Source organism: Notamacropus eugenii, chromosome 1 (genome assembly GCF_028372415.1).
Source record: "Notamacropus eugenii isolate mMacEug1 chromosome 1, mMacEug1.pri_v2, whole genome shotgun sequence".
Taxonomy (NCBI): Eukaryota; Metazoa; Chordata; class Mammalia; order Diprotodontia; family Macropodidae; genus Notamacropus; species Notamacropus eugenii.
The window spans coordinates 309,853,595-309,876,755 of record NC_092872.1 but is presented as its reverse complement, the minus strand read 5'-3'; the positions used below and the strand labels follow the sequence as shown (position 1 = coordinate 309,876,755).

Sequence of the window (23,161 nt, the reverse complement as noted above, 5' to 3'; positions counted from 1 at the left end):
GAAGAAACTATAGGAAAATGTATTTCTATAGGAAAAAAATACTGTCCCTAAGCAGGACAAAGTCAAGTACCTGATCAGCTTGTAACACTAATTCATAGAATATTCTAATCCTAACTAGGTTGCTATGTCTCATTAACTGTCAGTCTCCATACTTTGTATTTCCCAATCCCAGCATTGTATTCTTCCTGCTATTTCTATTTCTGTTTCATTATCACCCCAAATTATTCTTAGTCTTTTCACTCCAGTTGTAAGACTATAAGTTAGCCAGCCATACTGCACTTGGCTAGAGAACATGACTGTGAGACCCATTTGTACATCCAAGGTATTCTCCCCTTGTGCACAGTTAATAAAAATGCCTTTACTAAATCAGAAAAACACTGAATATTAAATTTAATTATTTGACAGCAATGATTGTTATGTTTTTTTTCTTTCCAAAGCACCACACATAATGATTGGCACAAATTAGGTGCTTAATAAATGCTTGTTAAAGGAATAAGAGCAAATATAGGAACATGGGGAGGCCAGGTGCTAGCTTCAGGACATTTCCTTGCTTCTCAGAAATTAAACAAAATTCAGAAATGATTATGGGTGAAAATAATACAAATATCAGATTTAATTGGAAAAGCTCTACAAGCCTTTTATTTCTTTTTATTTAGAGTGTTTTGAGTTTGGTTAATAATCTTGGACATAGTCTGAGAGAATCAGAATAATAACTCCTGGGTGGAAAGAACAGTCTGGGTACCATCCAGTGGATCAAGGTTCTGGCAGCAGCCTTAGAAAGGACTCTGGCTGGCATCCAACCTTTTTGTGAATACTTTTCCCAAGAGCATCAGTCTTAATAATAGCTATATACTTCTTTTCATTAGCATTAGACCTTCTGTCTTTCCCATACTCTGAAAGAAATTATCTCTGTAGGAAGTGGATTCCAGGGTGTGTCCCAAGTTATAAGAGAGAGATCTTGTTACTTCCTTGCATTTCTACCCTGCAAGACTGGGTTCTTGGCACTGAATTCAAAGCACCATTCACACATAGCTGTGAACTGACCCAAGGTCAAGTCCCAAACAAACTTACATCTGAGCAGGGAGAATTGGAAATACCGTCAATGGATTCTTGGTCTAGCCTTTAGCTAAAGTTTGCTGATCCCTGAGGATTTCTGAGCTGTCTGCTCAGCTACCTTCAACTAAGCAGAGCACTGGTGGAATATCCATTTTGCTATCACCCCTTTGAGGGAAACCCTAAAATTGAAGCAAAAAAAATGACATTGTCCCCAAAGAGCTAGGATAGGGGCTAATTAATGAACCAATGAGTCTGAGATTAGAGGGATTTACTTCTCCTAACTGGAGGTCAGACTTACCCAGAACTAAGCCCAGGCAAACCAAAATGATTGAGTACATAGAAGAGAGCAGGGAGTCCAGGATTGTGCTGGAAACAACTAGGACTCTATCAAGAGAGCTTATTATTAAATTTTCAGTATGAGCATTTGTTGTTGTGTTGGTTCTTCATTTCTGAAGAAGTCCATGATAACAGAGAAATGATGACATGATGTGCACTTGACTTTGCTTTGAGGGAGGGAGGGCTGTGCAAGGTCACCAGCCTCACTTTCTCCTCCTGAGCCATCTGGATCCAGTGACCAGATAGTCATCAGGATGACTGGAGATGGCCCAGGATGCAATGGAAGATCTTGGCCCCTTTAGGTCAAGGTCTATTCAGGTGTTCACTTAGGGTGAGGTAATGCCCATTCAATGTAAAGCCTCTTTAAGAAGTAGTCAGGGAATGGCCCCTTTAATGAGCCAAAGAAAAAATAACTAAATCAAGCTGAGAGGGAAACAGCAACAGTTACTATTGATAATCACTCAAGCCAGGAGCCTTGAGAAAACAGCCCTTAAGTGAAGCTTGGGCAGGGGACTAGTGTTGTCCAATCTATGGGCTTCAGAGTGCAGTAGGTTTAAGGGGAGGAGAGGGGAAGAAAGGGATGTAAAGGAGGGGAGGGGGGGAAGGAAAGGATCGGGCAGGACAGGACAGGACAATACCTTGAAAAATGCCAAATACTACAAATCAGGGCTTAATGTTTTAATTGTCTAGACTTAAGAAAGTGAGGGAGAAAATGTTAATTTAGATTAAAGTTAAAAATATGTCATGCCTTCCTTCCCCACCTTTCTCTCCCCACGGCGCCCCCCACCCTCTCCCCTCCACCCACCCACCCAGAGAGCTGGTCTAGGTGAGCTTGACCCTGGATCCTAGATCTCTAGCTGCCTCTTCTGCTTTGTTTCTTTCCTGAGTATAGGTGACCCAACACCAATTCTGAGATGCTCATTTCTAGTTGCAGAAGCAATCTTGTGAGCTAAAGGTGTTGAGAGCTTCTATCTTTTTTAAACAGTGCCAGAAGCACCATGGAAGGTGATTCCTATATCTACTACACTTCTTGAAGCAGATAAATCCCAAAAGGAGAATAATTTTAATTCCTTATCTCACTCACCAAAGTATATAAGCCTTGAGGGAGATAGCGACAGTCAAAGGTGAATTTGAAATGCCTATTCATGAGTCCTAAAAGATATTTTATGCTTTGAAATATCAATCTACTAAGAAAAGCACAATAGTAGTTATAAATTATTCCTCATTTTTTAAGTTTTTTTGTTAACATGCATTTAAGAGTCTTACGTGTTAAGCATTTCATCTGGGTGGTAGAATAAATAGCTGTCCTATGCCTGATTTACATAGTATATTCAGTACCTTTTCCCATTTGGGGAAACTCCCCTATTTGCGGGGAGACTCTAGGCATGAACCAAACATAAGCTTGAAGTGATTTCCTTAGGGCTCCAGGGTTGGGATGTAAAGAGTTTGAGAAAAATAGCCTGATCCTTTCTCCAAAGGTTAGGCTCCTAGCCTTTGAACTGAACCTAGTCTATGTTCATGGTTCTAAAACTAGGGACTCCTAAGTGAGAGAGTAAAAAGATTGAGTGCCTCATCTTCCCAGGATTTAAGTTATAAACTATATATTCAAATAGCATTGTGAAATAGTGGATAGAGGGCTAGCCTTGAGGTCAGGATGACCTGGCTTTTTTCTTATCCAAGCTTACAGATTCCCTGAAATCTATCCAGGGAACCTGGATATATCCCCCCTAAGATAAAAGCAAATCTATCCGTGGACCCAAGGTTAAAAATGTCTAATCTGGAGGCAATAGAGGGCACTGGAATTTGTTGGGTAAGAAAATAATACAGCCAGATGGCTGATTGCTTGTGGTCCTTCATTCTCCAAGAGGACTAAAATGACATCGCTATGATAGAATCAAATTTCAGTGTGTCTGACTATGGCTGATCAGACCAATACGAGCTCGGGATGCTCTACCACAGGTCGGGCACAAGTAGTCCATGTGAACATTTAGGATGGGTTCTCTAAATCTGCCCCTCTTATGTTTCTTTTGAACTATTTCCATTCTACTTTGCTCATAGAGCACAGCATCTTTTCTGATGTGGACATGCCATGCTGAGCAGTCCGGTGCCAGCGTCTCCTACATCACACAATCAATTTCAAAGTTCTTTATGCACTTATGAAAGTCCACTTTGGAAGAACTGATCCTTGCATGTAGTGTGTCCTTGTCACTCAGCAGGCTGCCGAGCCTGGCCATGGGGAACCATGTGTGGATCTTGCTATGTGCCCAAACCTTCAAGTTTTACAAAATCTTACATTCCTGCTTTTCTTGCCATGGCAACCTTCTGTCCTCACTTCTTCCTTAAAATAGAATGAAAGGTTTTTGAGTACAGGAACTGTTTTACTTTATATCTTTGTACTCCAAGCACCTTGCACAGAGCATGGCACATAATAAGTGCTTAATTAGCATTATGCAGCTGGTGGCATTAGAGCTCTGGGGTCTGGAGTCAGGAAGACCCAAGTTCAAATTCAGTTGAAAACACTTGCTAGCTGTGTGACCTGGCAAGTCACTTAACTCCTATTTGCCTTAGTTCCCCAAGTGTAAAATAGGGATAAGAATACCTACTTCCCATTATTTCTGTGAGGATCAAATGAGATAACCATTGCAAAGTGTTAAGCACAGTGCCTTGCACATGGCAATAATAACAATAACTAACATTTAAATAGCACTTATGTGCTAGACACTGTGCTAAGTACTTGATAATGATTATTTCATAACACGCTTGGGAGATAGTTAAGGAAACTGAGGCAAATAGAGGTTAAGTGACTTGCCCAAGGTCACACAGCTAGAGGCTGAATTTGAATGCCGATTTTCCTGACTCCAGAACAAGTATAAATGCTTATTCTCTTTCCCCACATTAATCAATGCCAGGTGATTGATTGATAAACCTTGGACCATTTTAACACTAGGCTTGGGAGAAACTGATATCCTTCATCTGGACTACCTAATGTATTCATTAATTTGCCTATTTGAGACAACATCATGGCTGTTTAGAAATTATCACTCTTGCCTGTTTCTTCTAATTTCCTTTCCCCGATTTAGTAGCTCTAGGGTCCCTTTCAGCAAATACTACTCTTAGAACCAGGCAAGGGTAGCCCCTCAAAGGGGTGATCCCTTTGGAGAACAGCAGTAGCAGCAGTTTCTCAGAGACCCAATGACTCTGACCTTCAGTCAATGAAAGACCTGCCCAGACTGAAACAAAGACTTCGCCACCAATTCTCAATTTTAGAATTGGCCTTAGCCTGGAACTTGGTGCCTTCTTGGACCCTAAATACCCTGACTGTCCTGGATCTTTTGACTTGGATCTAAGGAGATGGCCTTAATATTGCCTATGGGTTTGCACTGACTTGTACCTTTTCTGTGCCGTACCCATTTGCCCACCCGCTGAGGCAGACCTAAGACCAAGTAGCAGCCTAAAGAATAGGCCACCTGCCATCTTGCTGAGACTGCCCCCTCAAAGTAGCTAGAAGCTCTGCCCACCCACTCAGACACTAGGAGAATCTTTACATGCACTAGCTGAACAACAGACAAACACACGAGTACCTCTTCTTTACCCATTATTCTAAATCTTCATCAGTAAATTATTATGCTTCATATAAGTCCATGAATTTTATAATACATTTTAATAATACATTTTTAATCAAATTGTTTATATAGACAGGCTCTCCCTCCCTAAAAAATTTTTGCTCAGGGATCTGCTTATCCTAGGGTAACCCTGCCTTTCAGCAATATAATTCTATGACTTTGTGACCTTGAAGAAAGAGAGAACCATGTTACTATAAAAATCAAGCCAAAGAAAACTGCATTCTATTAGGCATTTTCTTTACTGAAAAACATCATTCAGGATCTTGCAAAAGTCCTTTTCTTTGTAGAAACCATTCTTACTTAAGTGGTCCATAATCCTTTCCTGATCAATCAGAGTGCATTTCATCCATGTCCTCACTTCTCACTGTTAGAGGGAATTACTGAAAATATCTTTGTGCTATGCTAGGCTGTCCCTAAACTGGCAACCTGAATCACCACCCTGGTTGCCATGGAGAAGTTTGAGCATTGATGGGCTCAGAGTTGGGACATTTTATTTTTTGTTTTGTTTTATTTCGTTTCTTTCATGTAGGATGGAAACAAGTAAATCTTGGAAACACATGTGCAAGGATATGAAGAGGCAGTTTTCAGATGAAGAAATTAAAGTTATCTCTAAATCACTATCAATTAGAGAAATGCAAATGAAAACATCTCTGAGACACCACCTCACACCTATCAGATTGACTAATGTGACAGAGAAGGAAAATGATAAATGTTGGAGAAGATGTGGGAAAATTGGAACATTAGTGTTCAATGCATTAGCGTTGTTGGTGGATGGAGTTGTGAACTGATCGAACCATTCTGGAGAGCAATTTGGAACTATGCCCAAAGGGTAACTAAACCATGCATGCCCTTTGATCTAGAACTAGGTCTGTACCCCAAAGAGGCCATTAAAAAAGGGAAAAGGACCCACATGTACAAAAATATTTATAGCAACTCTTTTTGTGGTGGCAAAGCATTTGGAAATTAAGGAGATGTCCATCAACTGGGGCATGGTTAAACAAGTTGTGGTATATGAATGTGCTATAAGAAATGATTGGCAGGAGGATTTCAGAAAAACTTGGAAAGACTTACATGAACTGATGCCAAGTGAAGTGAATAGAACCAGGAAAACATTGTGTACAGTAGCAGCAATGTTGTATGATGATCAACTATGATGGACCTAGGTCTTCTCAGTAAAATAAAGATCCAGGACAGTTCCAAAAGACACATGATGGAAAATTACTATCCAAATCCAGAGAAAAAACTATGGAGTTTGAATGCAGATTTCACTTTTTTTTTTCCTTTCTCATGGTTTTCTCCTTTTTTTTCTGATTCTTCTTTCACAGCATGACTAATGTGGAAATATGATTAATACTTTTGTACGCATATAACCTATATCAGATTGCTTGCTATCTTGGGGAGGTTGGAGGGGAGGGAGAAAGGAGAAAAATTTGGAACTCAAAATCTTATAAAAGTGAATGTTGAAAAGTGTCTTTACATGTAATTGAAAAAATAAAATACTATTAAGTGGAAATACATGTGCACATGCACACACACAGTAGAAGGAAAAGAAGACTATGACAGGTATCCAGGGAGTTTGCTGCAGTTAATTGGAATTAGGAAAACTGTATTGACATTTGGTATTCTGAACAGAGAAAACCCTGCTAATTAGTGTAAAGCCCTTGATACCCATAGGAGTATGCATTCTAAAGCAACATCTCAGCAGAAAAGAGCAGCTACGTGACTCAGGGAGTAGAATGCTGGGCCTGGAGTCAGGAAGATCTGAGTTCAAATCTGATCACAGACATTTACTAGTTGTGTGACCCTGGCAATTCACTTAACCCTGTTTACCTCAGTTTCCTCATCTGTAAAATGAGCTGGAGAAAGAAATGGCAAACTACTCCAGTATCTTTGCCAAGAAACCCCAAATGGGGTCATGAAGCACTGAGCAGCAACTGCAGAAAAGGTCTGTTAAAGTCAGAGAAATTCTGCTGTTTTTCTGTTGAAGTTCTGGCCGGGTGGTCAACCACTCAGACACATTCAAATAAAAGAATTAAGATAGTATAACAGGATGTTGAAGACGAATATTTAATGTAGAGCAGAAATCCTCTCCAGCCTTTTCAACTCCCATGGAATTTGTCCAGACCCTAGACTGATTGACCAGATTTCACCAAATTAGCTTTCCTGTTCCACAAGGTAGCAAAACAGAAGCCGCAGCAGATCACAAGGGTAGAAGAGGACTGATGACTGGGTATATAAAGGGGAGCAGGGGGACAGCAAGCACCGCCGGGAGTTGGATAGAGCTATAGCCACCAGAGGAGCTATTCAAAATTACAGGGAGGAGCCATGAAGAAGGGTTGCCATGGAAGTGGAAGAGGGATTGCATCAAGGAGGTTGGTCACTAAAATCAGATTCCAGAACAAGAAGGCCTATTAAGGAGCATTCTGCTTAGCTGAAACATCCATAGGGAAGACTAGATGGTACTTTTGTCCTCCTTCCCCTCCTCCTTTTTCCTTTAGTTTCTCCTGAGAAGGTATATGCCTGTTCCCAAAACTTACCTCAATTTTTTTAAAGTTTGTTTACCTTTCTATTTAATATGTCTTTAAAGCTAGTAAACCATTGGAAATACTGATCAATGTATTTCATTACTTAAAGCATCTGTACTTCACATTATATATGTATATATATATATATATATACATATATACACACCCACACATTTTACATATAAATTTATATGTAATATATTTATATATAATATATATTTATATAATATATATATGTATAAAATGTGTGTATATGTGTGGGTATGTGTAGTTTGGGAAGGAGAGCCTATGTTCATTCCCCTGTCACAACACACATATACCCCATCTCATAGAATTTGAATCCTTCTCTACCTGCTGGTTACTTTTCTTATATTTCCCACCTACTCACCCACCACGGCCCTAACTGTAGTTATCACAGATGCAAGAAAAGTCTTTTCTTTAAATAACTTTTACAAAGTAGTTCCATACATTCAGTTCAGTTCAATGTTTAAAGGGCGTGGATAGGTCATTTAAATTTTTTGAGCCTCAGTTTGTCATCTGTAACAAAAACTACATGAACGACATGATCTTTCAGGTATCTTCCATCTCCCAGTCCCATCATCTCACTTCCCATCCATGTCCCACAAAGGAAGCTGATGTGACAGTCTGTTTCTACTCCTGCCATCCAATTGGATATGAGGAATAGATGGCTGTTCTTGGCTTCACGTTCAGTTAAACAATAAAAAATTAATCTGGGGACCATTTTCACCAGGATTAGATGAGAGTGATGCTGACAGAATGAGAGTGAGAACAAGAGCATAAGATAATGGGGAGGGGGGAGGGAGAGAGGAAAGAAAGAAGGAAGGAGAGAAAAAGAAAAGAGGGAAGAAGGAAGGAAGGAAGGAAGGAAGGAAGGAAGGAAGGAAGGAAGGAAGGAAGGAAGGAAGGAAGGAAGGAAGGAAAGAGGGAGGGAGAAAAGTTTCTGTGCTCACCCAAGAAATGCAATTGGTTGTTCTAAAAGTTCTAAATTATTCCAAATTCCAGAAACTTGTGCATAGAGAACTCTTGTCTTTTCATTCCATATTATTTCAATCCTACCAAAAGTTCATTCATTCAAGGACGATTTATTAAACTTTTCTTTCGGTCTGGACCTAGGATTTCATTTTTATATGGAACTCTCACTGAGAAAACTCCTTCCTACACAAATCCTCAACTGTTCTTCAAATTCACAAATACAGAGAGTTGTCTGGGGGCATTAAGAGGTTAATTAATTTGTCAAGACTCCCACAGTCAGGATGTGTCAGAGACTGGACTTTACTTGCTTGGGGGCAGGCAAGGTTAAGTGGCTTTCCCAAGGTAACACAGCTAGTATGTGTCAGAGACCAGACTTGAACTCAGGTTTCTTCCACTCTAGAGTCAATCTTCGATCCATGCTATGCCACCTTTCCATATTAGTGGGAAATACTACAGATATAATAGCACAGAGCACTGCTTTAGAGAAAATGGAAAAATAACTTACAGAAAAACCTGCTTTGATGGGGCCCAACACTATAAAATGTATTGTTTCTTTCTGTTGTTAAGATAGACTTTTATATTTCTTTTCCCTTCTGCTTGAGGTTCATGTAGGAAGAAGGAGAAAAGGTGCATTGAAGTCAGAGGCCCTGCGTTCAACTCCCCATCTCTGAGGCTTACTAGCTATCTAAGCTTAGGTAAATTATTTAATCTTCAGACTCCAGATCTGTAAAATTAGGAAGTTAAATTCATTGGACTCTGAAGTCTCTTCCAGGTCTAGAGCTATGGTCTCATGAACATACAGTACAACCTGGGCCATTTACAAATAAGCCATTTAGCACTATCCAAAAGAAGAAAAAGACATAGTATTATTGGCTGTGATTTCGGGTAAGCAGAGAAAGAAATACCTTGCTCACTGAGAACATATTCCACTGCCTTATTCAGTATTTCTCCTTCTGTCAAGTCAATTTCTAAGGGCAGAATATCTCACAAGTACTTTTTAATGCATTGCATTATTTTGTTTATTGGGATATTCACAAGTGGAAAAAAGTTCACAGTTGTACCATTTTAAAACCTCTTTCAGGGGGCACTTATTGTTTGAGATGTTTAAGTTGGAATGCCCATCTGGCTACACCTTTCTCTCTTGAAGGGCCTGCCATATCTATACAATATAAACGATAGCTGGATTTGAAACTAAAAAGAAGGCATAACTCCCCAAAGTCCTGAATATCTATAGAAACTAACCACTCTTTTTTTTCCCTCTCGGTACTGTGTAATAGCCCTTTTAAGTTTACAAAGTATGTTACATATATTATTTCATTTGATCTTGTGAGGTAGGCAACATTATTATCCCCATTTTACAGACATGAACACTGGGGCTGAAAGAAGTTGACAGTATCTAGAAGGCCCCCAGCTAATTATAAGCATCTAAGACAGGATCTGAATCCAGGTCTTTCTGATTTTAGTTTCAACACTTTATTTACTGTACCACCTAATTCCCTAGGTGAAAACTGGCTTAAAATGTCCAAGTGATGAACTCATCTTTCTTTATTCTGGAGACTACTTGATAACCCAGCCATTCTCAACTGTCAAGAAACAGCTTTGGTCTGAACTTACTTGCCCTTGACATCTTTCTGTTTTTCCCCATTAAACCATAACCCCTTTTCTTCCTTTGTACCTTTCCTTCCTTTCTGGCTTCTGACCATTCCATTCCCTTTCTCATTACTGACTGTGTATAGATTTAGATTATTTACTCTTTCTTTATAAATTAGCCCTTATATTCCCTGAAGCAGTTATGCTCTTTGAGAAACTCCAGCTCTTTCTTCTACTACCCACAATGAGATAAAAATTATGACTGTTGACAGAAGGATGAAAAATAATTAGATACTAAATATTTTAATCCTAAAGAATTCATAAGTCAAAGAACAAATCATAGAAACAATAGATTATTTCATGAAAGATGATGAGAGCAATGAGACAACATACCAAAAGTTTGGGGATGGAACCAAGAAAGTCTTTAGAGGAAAAAACTTCTGTCTCTTCAAGGCCCTATGAGTAACAAAGTCTTAGAGATTGCCTGGAACACTGATCACAAAATCATGGAATAGGAGTACTGGAAGGGACTCCAGCAGCCATGATTCCCACTCATGCACAAAAGGAATCCCTGCTGTAACACACCCAACAAGTCATCATCAAGCTTCCACTTAAAGGAGAGGAACCTGTCCCCTTCTAGCCCATTCCACTCTTCAGCAACTCCAATCATCAGACAGCTCCCTTTCCCTTACTTCAAGCCTAAAACTTGCCTCTTTGTAACCGCTACCCATTGCTCCTGGCTCTGTCTTGTGGAGCCAATCTCTCTTCCATGTGATAGCTCTTCAAATAACTGAAAATAGTTGTCATGTCTCCCCTAAGTCTTCTTCCTAAGCTAAACATGTCCACTTCATTCAACTAATCCTCATACGTCATAGATTGAGGTCCTTCAAAGGTATCTCTAAACTTAACCATGGCCTAAAGACCATACAAACCAAGGTTCCAGCAACTGGCCCATCCCCTGTTGATTGAAATTTGGCTATACCCACTTTCTCTTATAGCATCTCAGATCTAGTTTTATTCTTTGCAGTCAGCCAGGAACTGAGCTTCCTTAGGTGATGCAAATCTGCCCCCTTATAAATCTTTCCTAGAGTAAGTGTGCCAATCTATATATTTCAGAGCCTGATCCAGTCTCATCACTTTTGTCCTTCCCATTCACCCTTAGCACTCCAGAGCTGATGCTTATGTATAGGAATACCCCACAGAAGGTTTCACTGAGCAGCCCCCTTTTATAATAGCATCATTAAAACACAACAAACCCATTACAACACTGTTAAAACTTGCTTTATCCTTGTTACCTTTATAACATTGAGACTGACACCTTATAATACCGTATCACCTAATACCATATTTTCACACTCAATCAAGAAAGTAAAGTAGAGAAAGAAGATAGCACCAAAATTATACCAGCCACAGCCTTCAACATTGCCATCATTGAGAGACATTACAAAGTGAAGCTGGTATTCCAAACCATGGGGATCCTTTCTGTGACTTACCAAACAAAGGTGGGTTATCCTTCCACTATCACCCACCCCTCATATCTACCATACTACTTTACTAAAGCTTAACTTACTCTATTTAAGCTTAGGCTTAATTTAGTCTTTTTCTTCTTATGATCTACCTTATTTATATCTGGGGTCTTCAGGGAAGGGGAAGAGGGTAGTGGGTGTGGCATAGGCACAGGTAATCGAAAAAGGTTTAGAATGTACATTACATCACTAAGTTAGGATACTTGTGCCTTTGCCAAATCCCTTACTCTATTCTCCTCCAGAACTCCACAGGAAAAAAAACAAAACACTCCTCCCATTTGTCTAGTTTCCCAGGTACGGGAGAAAGAGGCAGAGGTGTGAGATCTGGAGCCAAAGCCTTAGCTGGAATGAGACTATTCAAGAACCCAAAGAACCCAGCTATGGCTGCAAAATTATGCTCTTTCTTTCCTGCCTTCCTCCTTCCTCCCTCTCTCCCTTCCTTCCTTCTCCTTCCTTCCTTCCTTCCTTCCTTCCTTCCTGTTCCCAAAACCTTAAATCCAGTGTACTCTGAAGCCCATAGGTTGGACAATGATCGGTCCCTGCCCAAGCTCCACTTAATGGCTGACTTAGAGTGATTATCAATAGCAACAATTTCCCTCCCATCTTGATTTAGTTATTTTTTTCTTTTGCTTATTAAAAGGATCATTCCCTAACTACTTCTTAAAGAGGCCTATTCACTCAATAAGTGTTACCTCCCTCAAAATGAGTATGTCAAAAAACCTAGCCTAAAAAGATCAAGGTTTCCCATGGCATTCTGGGCCATCTCCACTCATCCTGGTAAATATGTGGTCACTGGATCCACATGGCTCAGGAGGAGAAAGTGAGTTTGGTGACCTTACACAGCCCTCCCTCACTCAAAACCAATTCAAGTGCGAGTCATGTCATCTTTTCTCTGATGGCATGGTCTTCTTCAAAAACGAAGGACAAATACAACAACAATCTAGTGCTGGCACCCCAGTAGGGTCCTCAAAGTTCCTTGACAATAAAGTCATAGAAGACTGCCTGGAGATACCAATGAATGACACTGAATCTGAGAACTTTCAACAGTGTTTCTGATGGTTCCACTACCAGGAAGCAGCTGGGTCCCAAGAAGCTCATAACACTCTTAGAGCTTTGCCATAGATGGCTTAGGCCTGAGCTTTCCCACTAAGGAAATCCTGGAACCACTGGTACTTGAGTAGTTCCTGACCATCTTTCCTGGAGAGATACAGACTCATGTTCAAGAACATCATCCAAAGAGTAGGGAAGAGGCGTGGCTCTAGTGGATTTTGCAGAAGGAAGCAAGGAGACTGAGATGATAGGTGAAAATCATGCTCTATGACCAAAAAAAAAATGAAAGAATAGCAGTTAAGATTGATGGGAGGACAGAAGCAAAATGGGAATGTATTTCCCTTGGGCTTTCTTTGTTTGGGGTGGTAACAGGGAGGCAAAGAAGGCATTATATCTATATCTATGATATTTCTTATATGGAAATCAATCTCAGATCTTTTCATGAAACCTCAATAACTGTTCTAAACTGAGGAGGGAAATTTGTTTTTCTGCATTGTGCTTAGGTCTCAGACTTACGCTAGCAAATAAGAGGAACTTAAGGAATATAAAAAATTAAATTAACACATGTTATTCCTTATCCTGGCCTAGTAAGTATTTGTAAAGGTTATCAAGAAGATGCTCAGAAGACAGCCAGATTACGAGAAGCAGGTTGAAATAAGGAGTCTCACCAGTATGACAATTACACAGGTTCCATCCTATTCCTTGGCAGCTTTCTCACTGCCTTCTGAAGCCCAGAAGTGAAATGAAAATCACAGAATCATGAATATACTGAGCAGAAATCAACTGTAAGGTAATAATTTTCCAGTCTATCTCCTTGTCTTCAGGCAAGAATGTACCTGTCCTGGGTGTAAAAACTGCATTGTCCAAAAATTCTTTTTAGATAACCCAATTTTATCCTGCTGCAACTTACATCTACTTTTCGTTGTTTTGCTCTATTGTATTTGGATGTTAGGAAAAATCCCACTCCCTTTCTGGTCATACTTCTCTGGTACATTTGAAAATAGATATGAATCAACATTCTCTTCTCCAGGAAAAAAAAATCCCTTAAATCTTTTTAGCCTTTGTCCATAGGTCCTACTCCCTCTCCTTTTCTTTGTTTCTGTTGCTTTCCTCTGGAACCTCTCCATTTTCTTCATATATCTTCTACTCAGAGAATATGATTTTCTAATGAGGAATCCTTAGTGTTAAGAAACTTGGAGAGTTAATTCCTGGATACTACATATCATACTATCATTAATTCACTCTAATATACTGAGTTATATTATATATATAATGGAGTTAACTATTCTTATTTACTTTGTGATCCATTTTCAGCCTCAGACACGTTTCTTTTGAAACTGGTTCTCACTCACTTTTTATATTTATGATTATTTTTATATCCTACTTGCCCATATTAAGCTTTACTTTGCCCCTGATCAGCATTTTCTCTGAGCTGTCAAGGCTACTTTGGATTCTCTTCCCGCTTCCGATATTGTGACTTTTCTCTCTAATTTATCATAATTTCTTAATTTCTTCATCTGGATCAGAAATGTCAAATTTGTATTGACCTGCAAAACTCCTCTGAGTGCTCCTGAAACAGATTAAAATTGGGAAATATTTGACAAAAAAAAATACAATAAAATATTTTTTAAAGAGTGTTGTGAGTATATCCCCACCCCCACCCAGAGCTAGTTGTTAAACATTTACCTGAAGCCCAGACGAAGATTATATCAGCCCAGTACACTTCATATGCTTACAAAGACTGGGCTCTCATTGGCCAATCCCAGTGCTCTCCCCTCCTAGGTTCCCTTTTATAAGAAGTCTTATAGAAAGGAGAGCAGAAGTGGAGACACAAAGAAAGAGTCCAGGATTCCAGGAGCAATGTTCCTTGGGCCAATCAGATACAAAGACAGATGCTGTGCTACTTATACCCCCAGTCTAGAGACCTCCACAGCAGTAATCCTGTATTTCCTATCTTCCTTTGGCTCTCTCATAGATATAGTAATCTGTTTCCCTCTGGACTTGGGGAAAGTCTGCTTATCTTTTTTTTTGTTTTAGACATTTACCTTATTATTATAAAGAGTATTAACCATAGACTTTTGCTAGTTTGGGTGTATTTACTGGAAACACAGTAGGAAAAGGAAATTTAAGGAGAAACATCCTGAGAAGAAAGTTAAGAATAGATATAATACTGGGGTGTTTTTGCCAAAAGTGCTGTCCCTGACTGGGGGCTCAGAGCTAACAAAAAGATACTGCTTCCAAGAGCAGAGGCAGAATGTTTAAATTATGAAACCTGTAGAGGAAACAAGTCAGTAGTAGGAGATAGGAATGACTGAACAATGATGATCAACGTATATACATATATAATGCAAGTATATATGTATGCATCTGTATATGTATGTATACATACATATGAACACTTTGTAAACCTTAGAGTACTACATAAATGCCAGCTATCATTGTTAATACTGTTATTATTCCATCTTCTCTCTTTACCATCCCTGGGTGTCATATGTGAGCTAAGCACAATACTAGTGATTTTTATAAAAGGTCACTTTTCCATCAATTCTAGAAGATTATTAACTTGACATTACAACAGAAGTGACCCACAGAATTCTAAATCAAAGGAAGTGCTCTGAGAGTACTGCCTAGCTGTTTAATTTTGGAAGCTCTTGCTGTTTACTTCTTAGAATAATACCTTGTATAGAAGCACATCCCAGTTCCTACTATCATTTAAAATATGAAGAGTAGGGAATTGGGGGAGGGAGGAGACAGAGCAAACCTTACATTTGTAGAATATTTTATACTTTACAAAGCCTTCCAATATACATGATCTCCTTTTGATCCTCACAACAACCCTGTGAGGTAGGCAAGGCAAGCACAGTTTGTGAGTAGCAGAGCTAGGTCACAAATCCAGGTCTTACAATTCTGTATCCAGTGCCTTTCCCCCATTATATCATGTTTCATCTCTTCATATGAAATAAATATATAAAAATCAAATCGGATACGCTCCTCTTTTGTCCTTACCATGTGGAACCTTTGCTTAATTCCTAATTTTATTATTCTACGCTACTTACTAAACCATATACTGTGCAGAATTAGTCTGTGTAGTCAGGAGGATATTTTCTCCTTTCTACTTTCATATGGTGTTAGGTATTTGTCATGTTCAGGACATGACATTAGCTTTTCTTGACTCATCAATTCAGCCTAGTTCACATGGGAAGAGCATTAGACTTTGAAACCAAAGACCTGGCCTCAAGTTCCCACAAACTGAAACCTCTTCTTCGCTTGGTCCTGTGCATTACCTCTGTTCTGTGGGAAAAAATCTTTGAAGGGGCAATGGCAACAATTTTAGCATCTTCTGGTGGCTTATCATTTGGATTCTTATGCCAGTAGAACCAAGTCAAGTTTTCCCATTCTTTAAATTTATTCCTCTTACAGGTTTTGTACATTAATCTTCTATATTCCCTTCAGCCCAAGGAGAAAACAAGAACCCTCTTTCCTTTGCACCACCTCTCTGCATCCTATATATCTTCACCTATAAAACGAGAGGGCTTGTGAATTAATTGTACCACCTTGGGCTACATATTTACCTCCTCACCCAGAGAGCAACTTGACCACTAATTTCAGCAGCTGGGCTACTAGAAAAGTTGGCCAAACCCTATGAAGGAGGTAGGACAAGTGTTATTATCCCTAATTTTACAGACAGAGAAACTGAGGCTTGGAGAAGTAAAAAATGACTCGCTCTTGGTCACAAATAGTAAGTGTCAGAGCTAGAATTTTAAGTCTAGGTCTTCAATTTTAAAGTTCAATCCTTTTTCCTATAATACCACAAAAATCTCCTTTGTGCTAGTCAACAATGAGCCTTGGTAGGGCTTTGCTGGTACTAAATTTGGGTTTTATCTTCTGCTGTAGTACCATCATAACCACTCTGGACACTTATTTTTATTCTTAAGAAACCAATACTTTTAAAAAAAATTTACGTATGACTTTTTTCTAAGTTTGGGGCTCTAGGGTTATCACTTAATTGAATGACATTAAGCCTGTGGTTATCCAGCCACATGTGATTCAGACTGAAGATGAACCTTTTTGAGACTTCCAACTTCCATATCAGAATATTCACATCAGCCAAATAAGCTCCATAAAGCATTACAGTAGTTAGGTAGCTTGTTGGGGAACAAATGTTGTTCAGTTATTTCAGTCATGTTTGACTCTCTGTGACTCCATCTGGAGTTTTCTTGACAAAGATACTGAAGTGATTTGACATTTCCTTCTCTAGCTCATTTTACAGAAGAGGAACTGAGACAAACAGGGTTAAGTGACTTGCCCAGGGTCATACAGCTAGTAAGTGTCTGAGGACAAATTTGAACTCAGGAATATGAGTTTTCCTGATTCTAGAGCCCAGCATTCTATCCACTGTGTCACCCAGCTAGCTGCCCATGGGAAGTAAATAGTGATTTCAAATACTGTGCCATAATATAAATAGGGGAAAGGGAGAATGGAGTACAATTTAAATTCTCATTCATCTGCACAACATCCCTGTGAAATAGGTGAGGGACAGGTATCCTTATCCCTGTTTTACAGGTAGATAAACTGAGGCACACAGAGGTGATATATCCAATGTTACACTGTAAATAAACAAAAGCAACAACCTTGGATTGACCTAGGTCATATTATCTAACTACCTTTCTATTATTGCTCTATCCATAAAATCTCATTTCCATTTTAAATACATATATATTTATATATATGAATATACAACATACATGTAGATATGTGTATATATGTGTGAATATATACACACATAAATACATGTATATATATTTTATATATATATATATAGAGAGAGAGAGAGAGAGAGAGAGAGAGAGAGAGAGAGAGAGAGAGAGAATACCCTAAGAAAAAATAATCCCAAGTTAATTTGTTCATTAAAGTTTGGAAAGCCCTTTAACATTCAGTAAAGGAAAAGAAGGTAAGTAGCCACAACTGCATTAGAATCTTTTAGTTAAAGCTTTCACCAATAAACAATGCTGGTCATTACAAGTAGCTGACATTTGGATTCCAATAAAGAAAAATCCATGGAGGAAAAATCCTTTTTCAGATCAAAGTTGGGAACACTGATACCTCCTCTGGTCTCATCAGGGTCTTAAATTTAATATGAAAACATCATTTTCTCCTACATTTATCCTCAATAGATGCTAGCACCAGACCAAAACCTTAAAGAAGTCTACCTCCTGTATCTTTGAAGCATCTGTGATTTCATTAGTGGGAAGCACCCTATCTCCCCAGAAGAACTCCCTCCACTGAGGCAGATAGCAACTCATTATGACTCAGATGTCTTGGAGAACTATCAGTTGTCTAGAGTTACACAGCTAGAAAATGTCAGAAGTGGGATTTGAACCCAGGTCTTTCTGAATCTAAGTCTAGTATGTTCTCCTCTGTACCATGCTGACTACTACACACAAAATGTAATGAATGTATTTCTCTGCTCATTTTTAAAATGTGAACAACAATGCTTTCCCATATTCCTTGTGATGATGGAACTAGGACCAGTTTTCTTCAGAGGGAAACAAATTTCCATTCACTAATTCTTAACAGGGAGAGCTATTTAACAGTGGAATAATCTGCCTATAAAAGCATTGTGTGCTGTCTCCCTTCTTTGAAGAGACTTTGAACTACGGGTGTGAAAGGTTGCATGTAGTGTAAAATTGGCATTGATTAATTTTGCTAAATTGTATTTTTTCTCTCTTTTCAAATAAAAAAAATCATTATAACTGATGACTCATTGGGCAATAGAGGAGTGATATATTCCAACATGAAAGTAATGTAAAGGCAAAATATGCAAATAGTTTTAAAGCCATGTGTTTTCCATTCCTGGAAATGCTCAAGTAGAGTGCAGATAATCAGCTGACAGACATTTCTTCCCTTCCATCTTTAGGGTTCTGTGATGTCCCTATTTTCAGAATTACTCTAAAGTAATGTGAAGCAGCCCTGGTGGAATGAATAAAAAGCCTTAGAATCATGAAAACCTGGGTTTAAATCTCTCCTCTGACCCATCATGGTTGTGTGATCCTGAGCAAGTCATTTAACCTCTTAATGCTCTAGGAAACTCTCTAAAACAAAGCTGCAGAAAAGATGCTGACTGGTATTTGTAGAGGGAGTTTCTTCTTCTAGGACTTCCCTACATTAATGACATCACAGGTCCAATCCCCATCCCTGCTTAGGGTGATACAATTTCTCCTTCCTCTTGCCTCTAGGTGTAGGAAAAAAAAAGCATTAACAATACTAATAGTTAATACTCATGCAATGCCTTTAATCCTGGAGACCTGGAGGTGCTAGAAAAAGAGTATCACTATCCCTGTTTGGCAGATGGAAAGAATGAAGCAGAAAGACTAGATAAATAACTTCAAGTGGAAGCGAAGGGAACCAGAGATACTAAGATAGGAGTCTGGGCACTCCTATTAGAATGACAACAAAACTCCTTTTGTAATTGAGGGAAAGGGAAAGAAGGAGCCTATGTAATGAAGTGTCTGGGTGACAGACAATCCATTTTTTTTTTCTCATGTAAACAACAGGAAGGAAGAGAAATATCAGCAAACAGGCTTTAAAAAAAACAAAGTTGTCTGAACGCCACATTTTGCAGACAGACAGTTCTGGATTTGAAGTGGTGCACACTGGGGCCAGAACACACAACTTTGCCAACAGAGCTGTAGGAAGTTCATAGTTGTACCACAGAGGCCAAAACAGGGGCCCACCTTGAGAAGTTGATGTTCTGAGGGCAAAGCTGTGGAGAAATGATCAGAGATGAGCGAAGGCAGGCACATGAGGACAGCACTGCTATTTAAGGCATGACTGCTCTCTGGTGAGTATTAAAGCAACCTGGTTACAAGTCCTTTCCACACGCTACATTGGGATGGTCTGTCAACAGACACCTACCTACCACCATCAGTAGAACGATTTAATCAGGAAAGAACATGACAGTCTGTGAAACCAGAGTTCCCCCAAGTCCAGCAAGTTTATATTACAACCAGAAAGGAAAAACTTGTCCAGTTTCCTGTATAACCTTGTGTGGGACTAAAATTTCTAATGATGCTTCCCTTCCTGAGTATTCCCAGATGCTGTACCTGTACTTTTCTTTTCCAAGATGAGAAAGAGGGTTGGAAAGAGTCCTTGTCAATGACAACCACTACTATTTCTCCACTCAGTCACGGCACTTAAAACAAAACCCTGTTTAGTAAGGTGAAGAGAGTAGCTGCCGCAGAAGGGAGAGGGAGAAAAGGAGGTACTGTAGTAATTTTTGTGCTATTATCTGGAAAGTGACGGAGTAATTTGCAATACCGATCACTAGAATACCCTTTCTCCCCAGCTCCTCTCTGCTTATTACCAAGAAACTCCCCAGAAGCACAAAGAAGGCTTGGTAAAGGGCTTACGGGAAGATAAAACTCAGGTAAGAGCAGTCATGAATTGTGCCGAGCCCTAGCTCCCCGGGCCCCAAAGAAATGTAATTCTTAGAAATTAAGGATGAACTCTCTGAAAGGTTCTTCGTATTTTTCTTTGTTGAACGTTGCCTCATTGGGGAGAGGTAAGAAGTCATTGTGCGGTACTCCCTTCTCCTAATCCTCTTTAGAAATCAAAGACTTGACCAAAGGCATGGAGTGGAAGGATGAAGTGAAAGAGTGCCTGGAAGGGCCATTCATTCTAAAGCTCCCTCATTTCCTGCCCAGACTGGCATGGAGTTTGGCTTCTAATGCCATCCGGTCAAAAGTGCGCGTGTTAGTCTCCTCTCGCACCTTTTCTCTTACGTGGAAAGAAGCTCGGGCAGTGGAGCGGGCATTCTCTAACGCGCTCCGCCTCTCCCGAGACAGGCGCTCGCTCCGCTCCCACTTTCGTTCAATGGCCTGCTGCAGCTCCCGCCTGCGGCTGTCTTCTTCTCGGTCCACCTTTTCTTTGTTAGCCCGCTGCGCCCGTTCCTTCTCTAGTCGACTCTGCCCTATCCGACGGGCTTTCAACTGCACCGCCTCCGACACCACCTGTGTAGCGTGCTGCATCCGCTGCTCTCCTGCTTTGGCCAGCGCTTCCAGATGTTCTTGGTGTTCTCTGCCCTTGCGTTCAGCCACCTCCTTGGCCCTCCTGCCCTGCAATTCTTCCCTCCGTGCTCTCTCGCGCAAATGCCGGCTTCGCTGTTCCATCAGCTGCTCGTAGTTTTCCTGCGCCCGTTCCAGGCTCGCTTCCAGAGACAAGCGTAGCCCCTCTTGTTCTTTGCGCTCTTTCCGGGCCAGTCCCTGTAACAGCGCCTCATGATGCGCCCGCTCCGCCCGGCTCAGCTGCTGCTTCTCTCTCTGCAGGTGAGTGTCCTGTTTCCGCTTGGTCCGGGCTGCCCTCTCCGCCCGCTCCCTCCGGGCGTGGTCAGCCCGCTCTCGCTCTCTCTGCCGCCCTTCTTCCCACAGCTTGAGGTTGTGCTCTTGTTGCAGCTTACGCATCCTGTCTTCCAGGGCGGCCCTCTGAGCACGCTCCAGCCGAAGCTGACCTTGCCTCTCGACGAGCTCCAGCCGCTGTTCCTCGCCTCGAGCGCACTGGCTCCGCAATCGCCTGGCAGCCTTCCGCTCCTCGCGGCCCAGCCTCCCCAGACGCTCCTCTACTTGGGCTGCCCAGGCCTGACGGCATTGCGCTAGGGCCCGCTGCTTCTCTTTCTCCTCTTTTTCCCGCTGCTGCATGGCCTTAGCCCGCTGCAGCTCCCACTGGCCGTGGGCAAACGCTTGCTGTTCGCGAAGCAATTCTTCTTCTTGGTGGCGGGCCAGCATAAGGGCGGCAATCTTACGGTCGCGTTCTGGCAGCCCACGGAGGCCCTTCTCCTCCCGCACCTGGCGCACGATTCTCTCCACTTGGCGGGCAGTCTGGGGTGAGTGGCACAGATCGCTCAGGCTGAAGCTACGACCTGACAGGGGCGACAAGGTGAGGGCCGACGGCCGCGTCTGGGGATTGGGGGCTGAGGCAGCAGACCCTGCAAGGAGGCCACCAGTGGCTGGGCTTCGGGGCAGCCAGTGCTCCCTTAGGCTATCACCACTGTAGGAGGAGGAGGAGGCCCCAGATTCCGAGCTTAGGGCACCTTCTCGCCGGCGAGACAGAGAATCTAGTGAGTGGCTCTTTTTGCCGGGTCGGGAAGCAGCTGGAGGAGGCTTGGTTCGAGCCGGCGAGGGTGATGAAGAGGATTTGCGGGGAGCGCGAGAAGTGCGCGGAGTGCGGGGAGCAGGAGAAGCTGGGAGACTTGCGCTGCTACTGCAGCTACTGCTGCTGCCCGGGCCTGCAGTCGGGATCGGGCCTGCTGTTGAGACTGCTGTGGTGGAGCTCAGAGGTGTGAAGAGACGCCGTTTTTCCTCCTTGATGATGCGCTCCCGTTCAGCCCTGCACTGCTGTAGCTTGGCTAGGCGGTCTGTCTCATACACTTCATAAAGCCCTGTAGCCACCCGCATGGAGCGGCCTGGCGCCTCACGCACCAGATCTGCCAGAGCCCTAGGTAGCAGCTCCACAGGCTTAACTGCACATCTGGCACAGGCCTCCAATGAGCGGGGGCTGGTGAGCACGTAGCGGCTGCCCTCTGCTTCTGGACAGTCAAAATTGAACAAATCAAGATGCAGCATAGGCGACTGTTCCCGCTGCCGGCCTTCCCTGTAGCTTGCCAGGCCCTCAGCTTTGCTGGGTACACCTGGTGGGGCAGAAGATGTTGCAGTGGGCAGTTGCTGGGCACCAGTAGGGACAGAGGATGCAGATGCAGCTGCTCCATCTTCTCCAGCACTGCTTGGCTCAGCTCCTGCTTTTTCTTCCTCCTCCTCTGGCACAGGGTCCACCATGGTTCGGCCCTGTCCAGTTTGTGGAGCAGCTGTGGAAAACAAGGGAAAAATTTCCTTTAAAAAAAATATAGATTCACAGAAAGCAATGACCTACCAAACTGAAGAACTAGAAGCAATATCAAAGTTTACAAAGTCCAATCCCCCTGTCCAAAATATGAATCGTACTGGATTAAAATCTATACACAACCTATCATTTACCTCCTTTTGAAGACCTTTAGTTATGAAGACCTGAAGACTTCCATTCCTTTTCAAGACTACTAAATTATAAGGAAGTTTTTTCTTGCGTTAAGCTGAAATTTTCCTACCTGTAATTTCTCTTTGGTTCTAGTTTTGACCTCTGGGACAAACAGAACAAATGTAATCCCTCTTCCAAAGTATAACCTTTCAAATATTTGAAGACAGGTATAGAAGTAGGAATAACTCAGAATAATAAAAAGCATGTAATTTGGAACCATAGAATCCTATTTCAATCCCTATTTAACTGCTTATTGAGTGTACCTTTAAACAAGTTTCTTTCCTCTTTTGCAAATAAGTTTTTAAGAATTTTTTTTTTTAAATCAAGGAGTTGAAGAAACTGGTATTTAAGGTTCCTTCCAGGTCTAGATCCTGTGATCTAATCCATGTCTCCTCTAAGC

The 23,161-nt window shown here is 41.2% G+C and overlaps 1 protein-coding gene across 1 annotated transcript; it reads right to left on the bottom strand.

The window, feature by feature from the left end:
* Positions 1–20,387: 20,387 nt before the first annotated feature.
* Positions 20,388–22,526, bottom strand: CCDC177 (coiled-coil domain containing 177). The gene has a single exon (XM_072640829.1). It carries the CDS (start codon positions 22,524–22,526, stop codon positions 20,388–20,390), a length of 2,139 nt encoding a protein of 712 aa, XP_072496930.1.
* Positions 22,527–23,161: the final 635 nt, after the last annotated feature.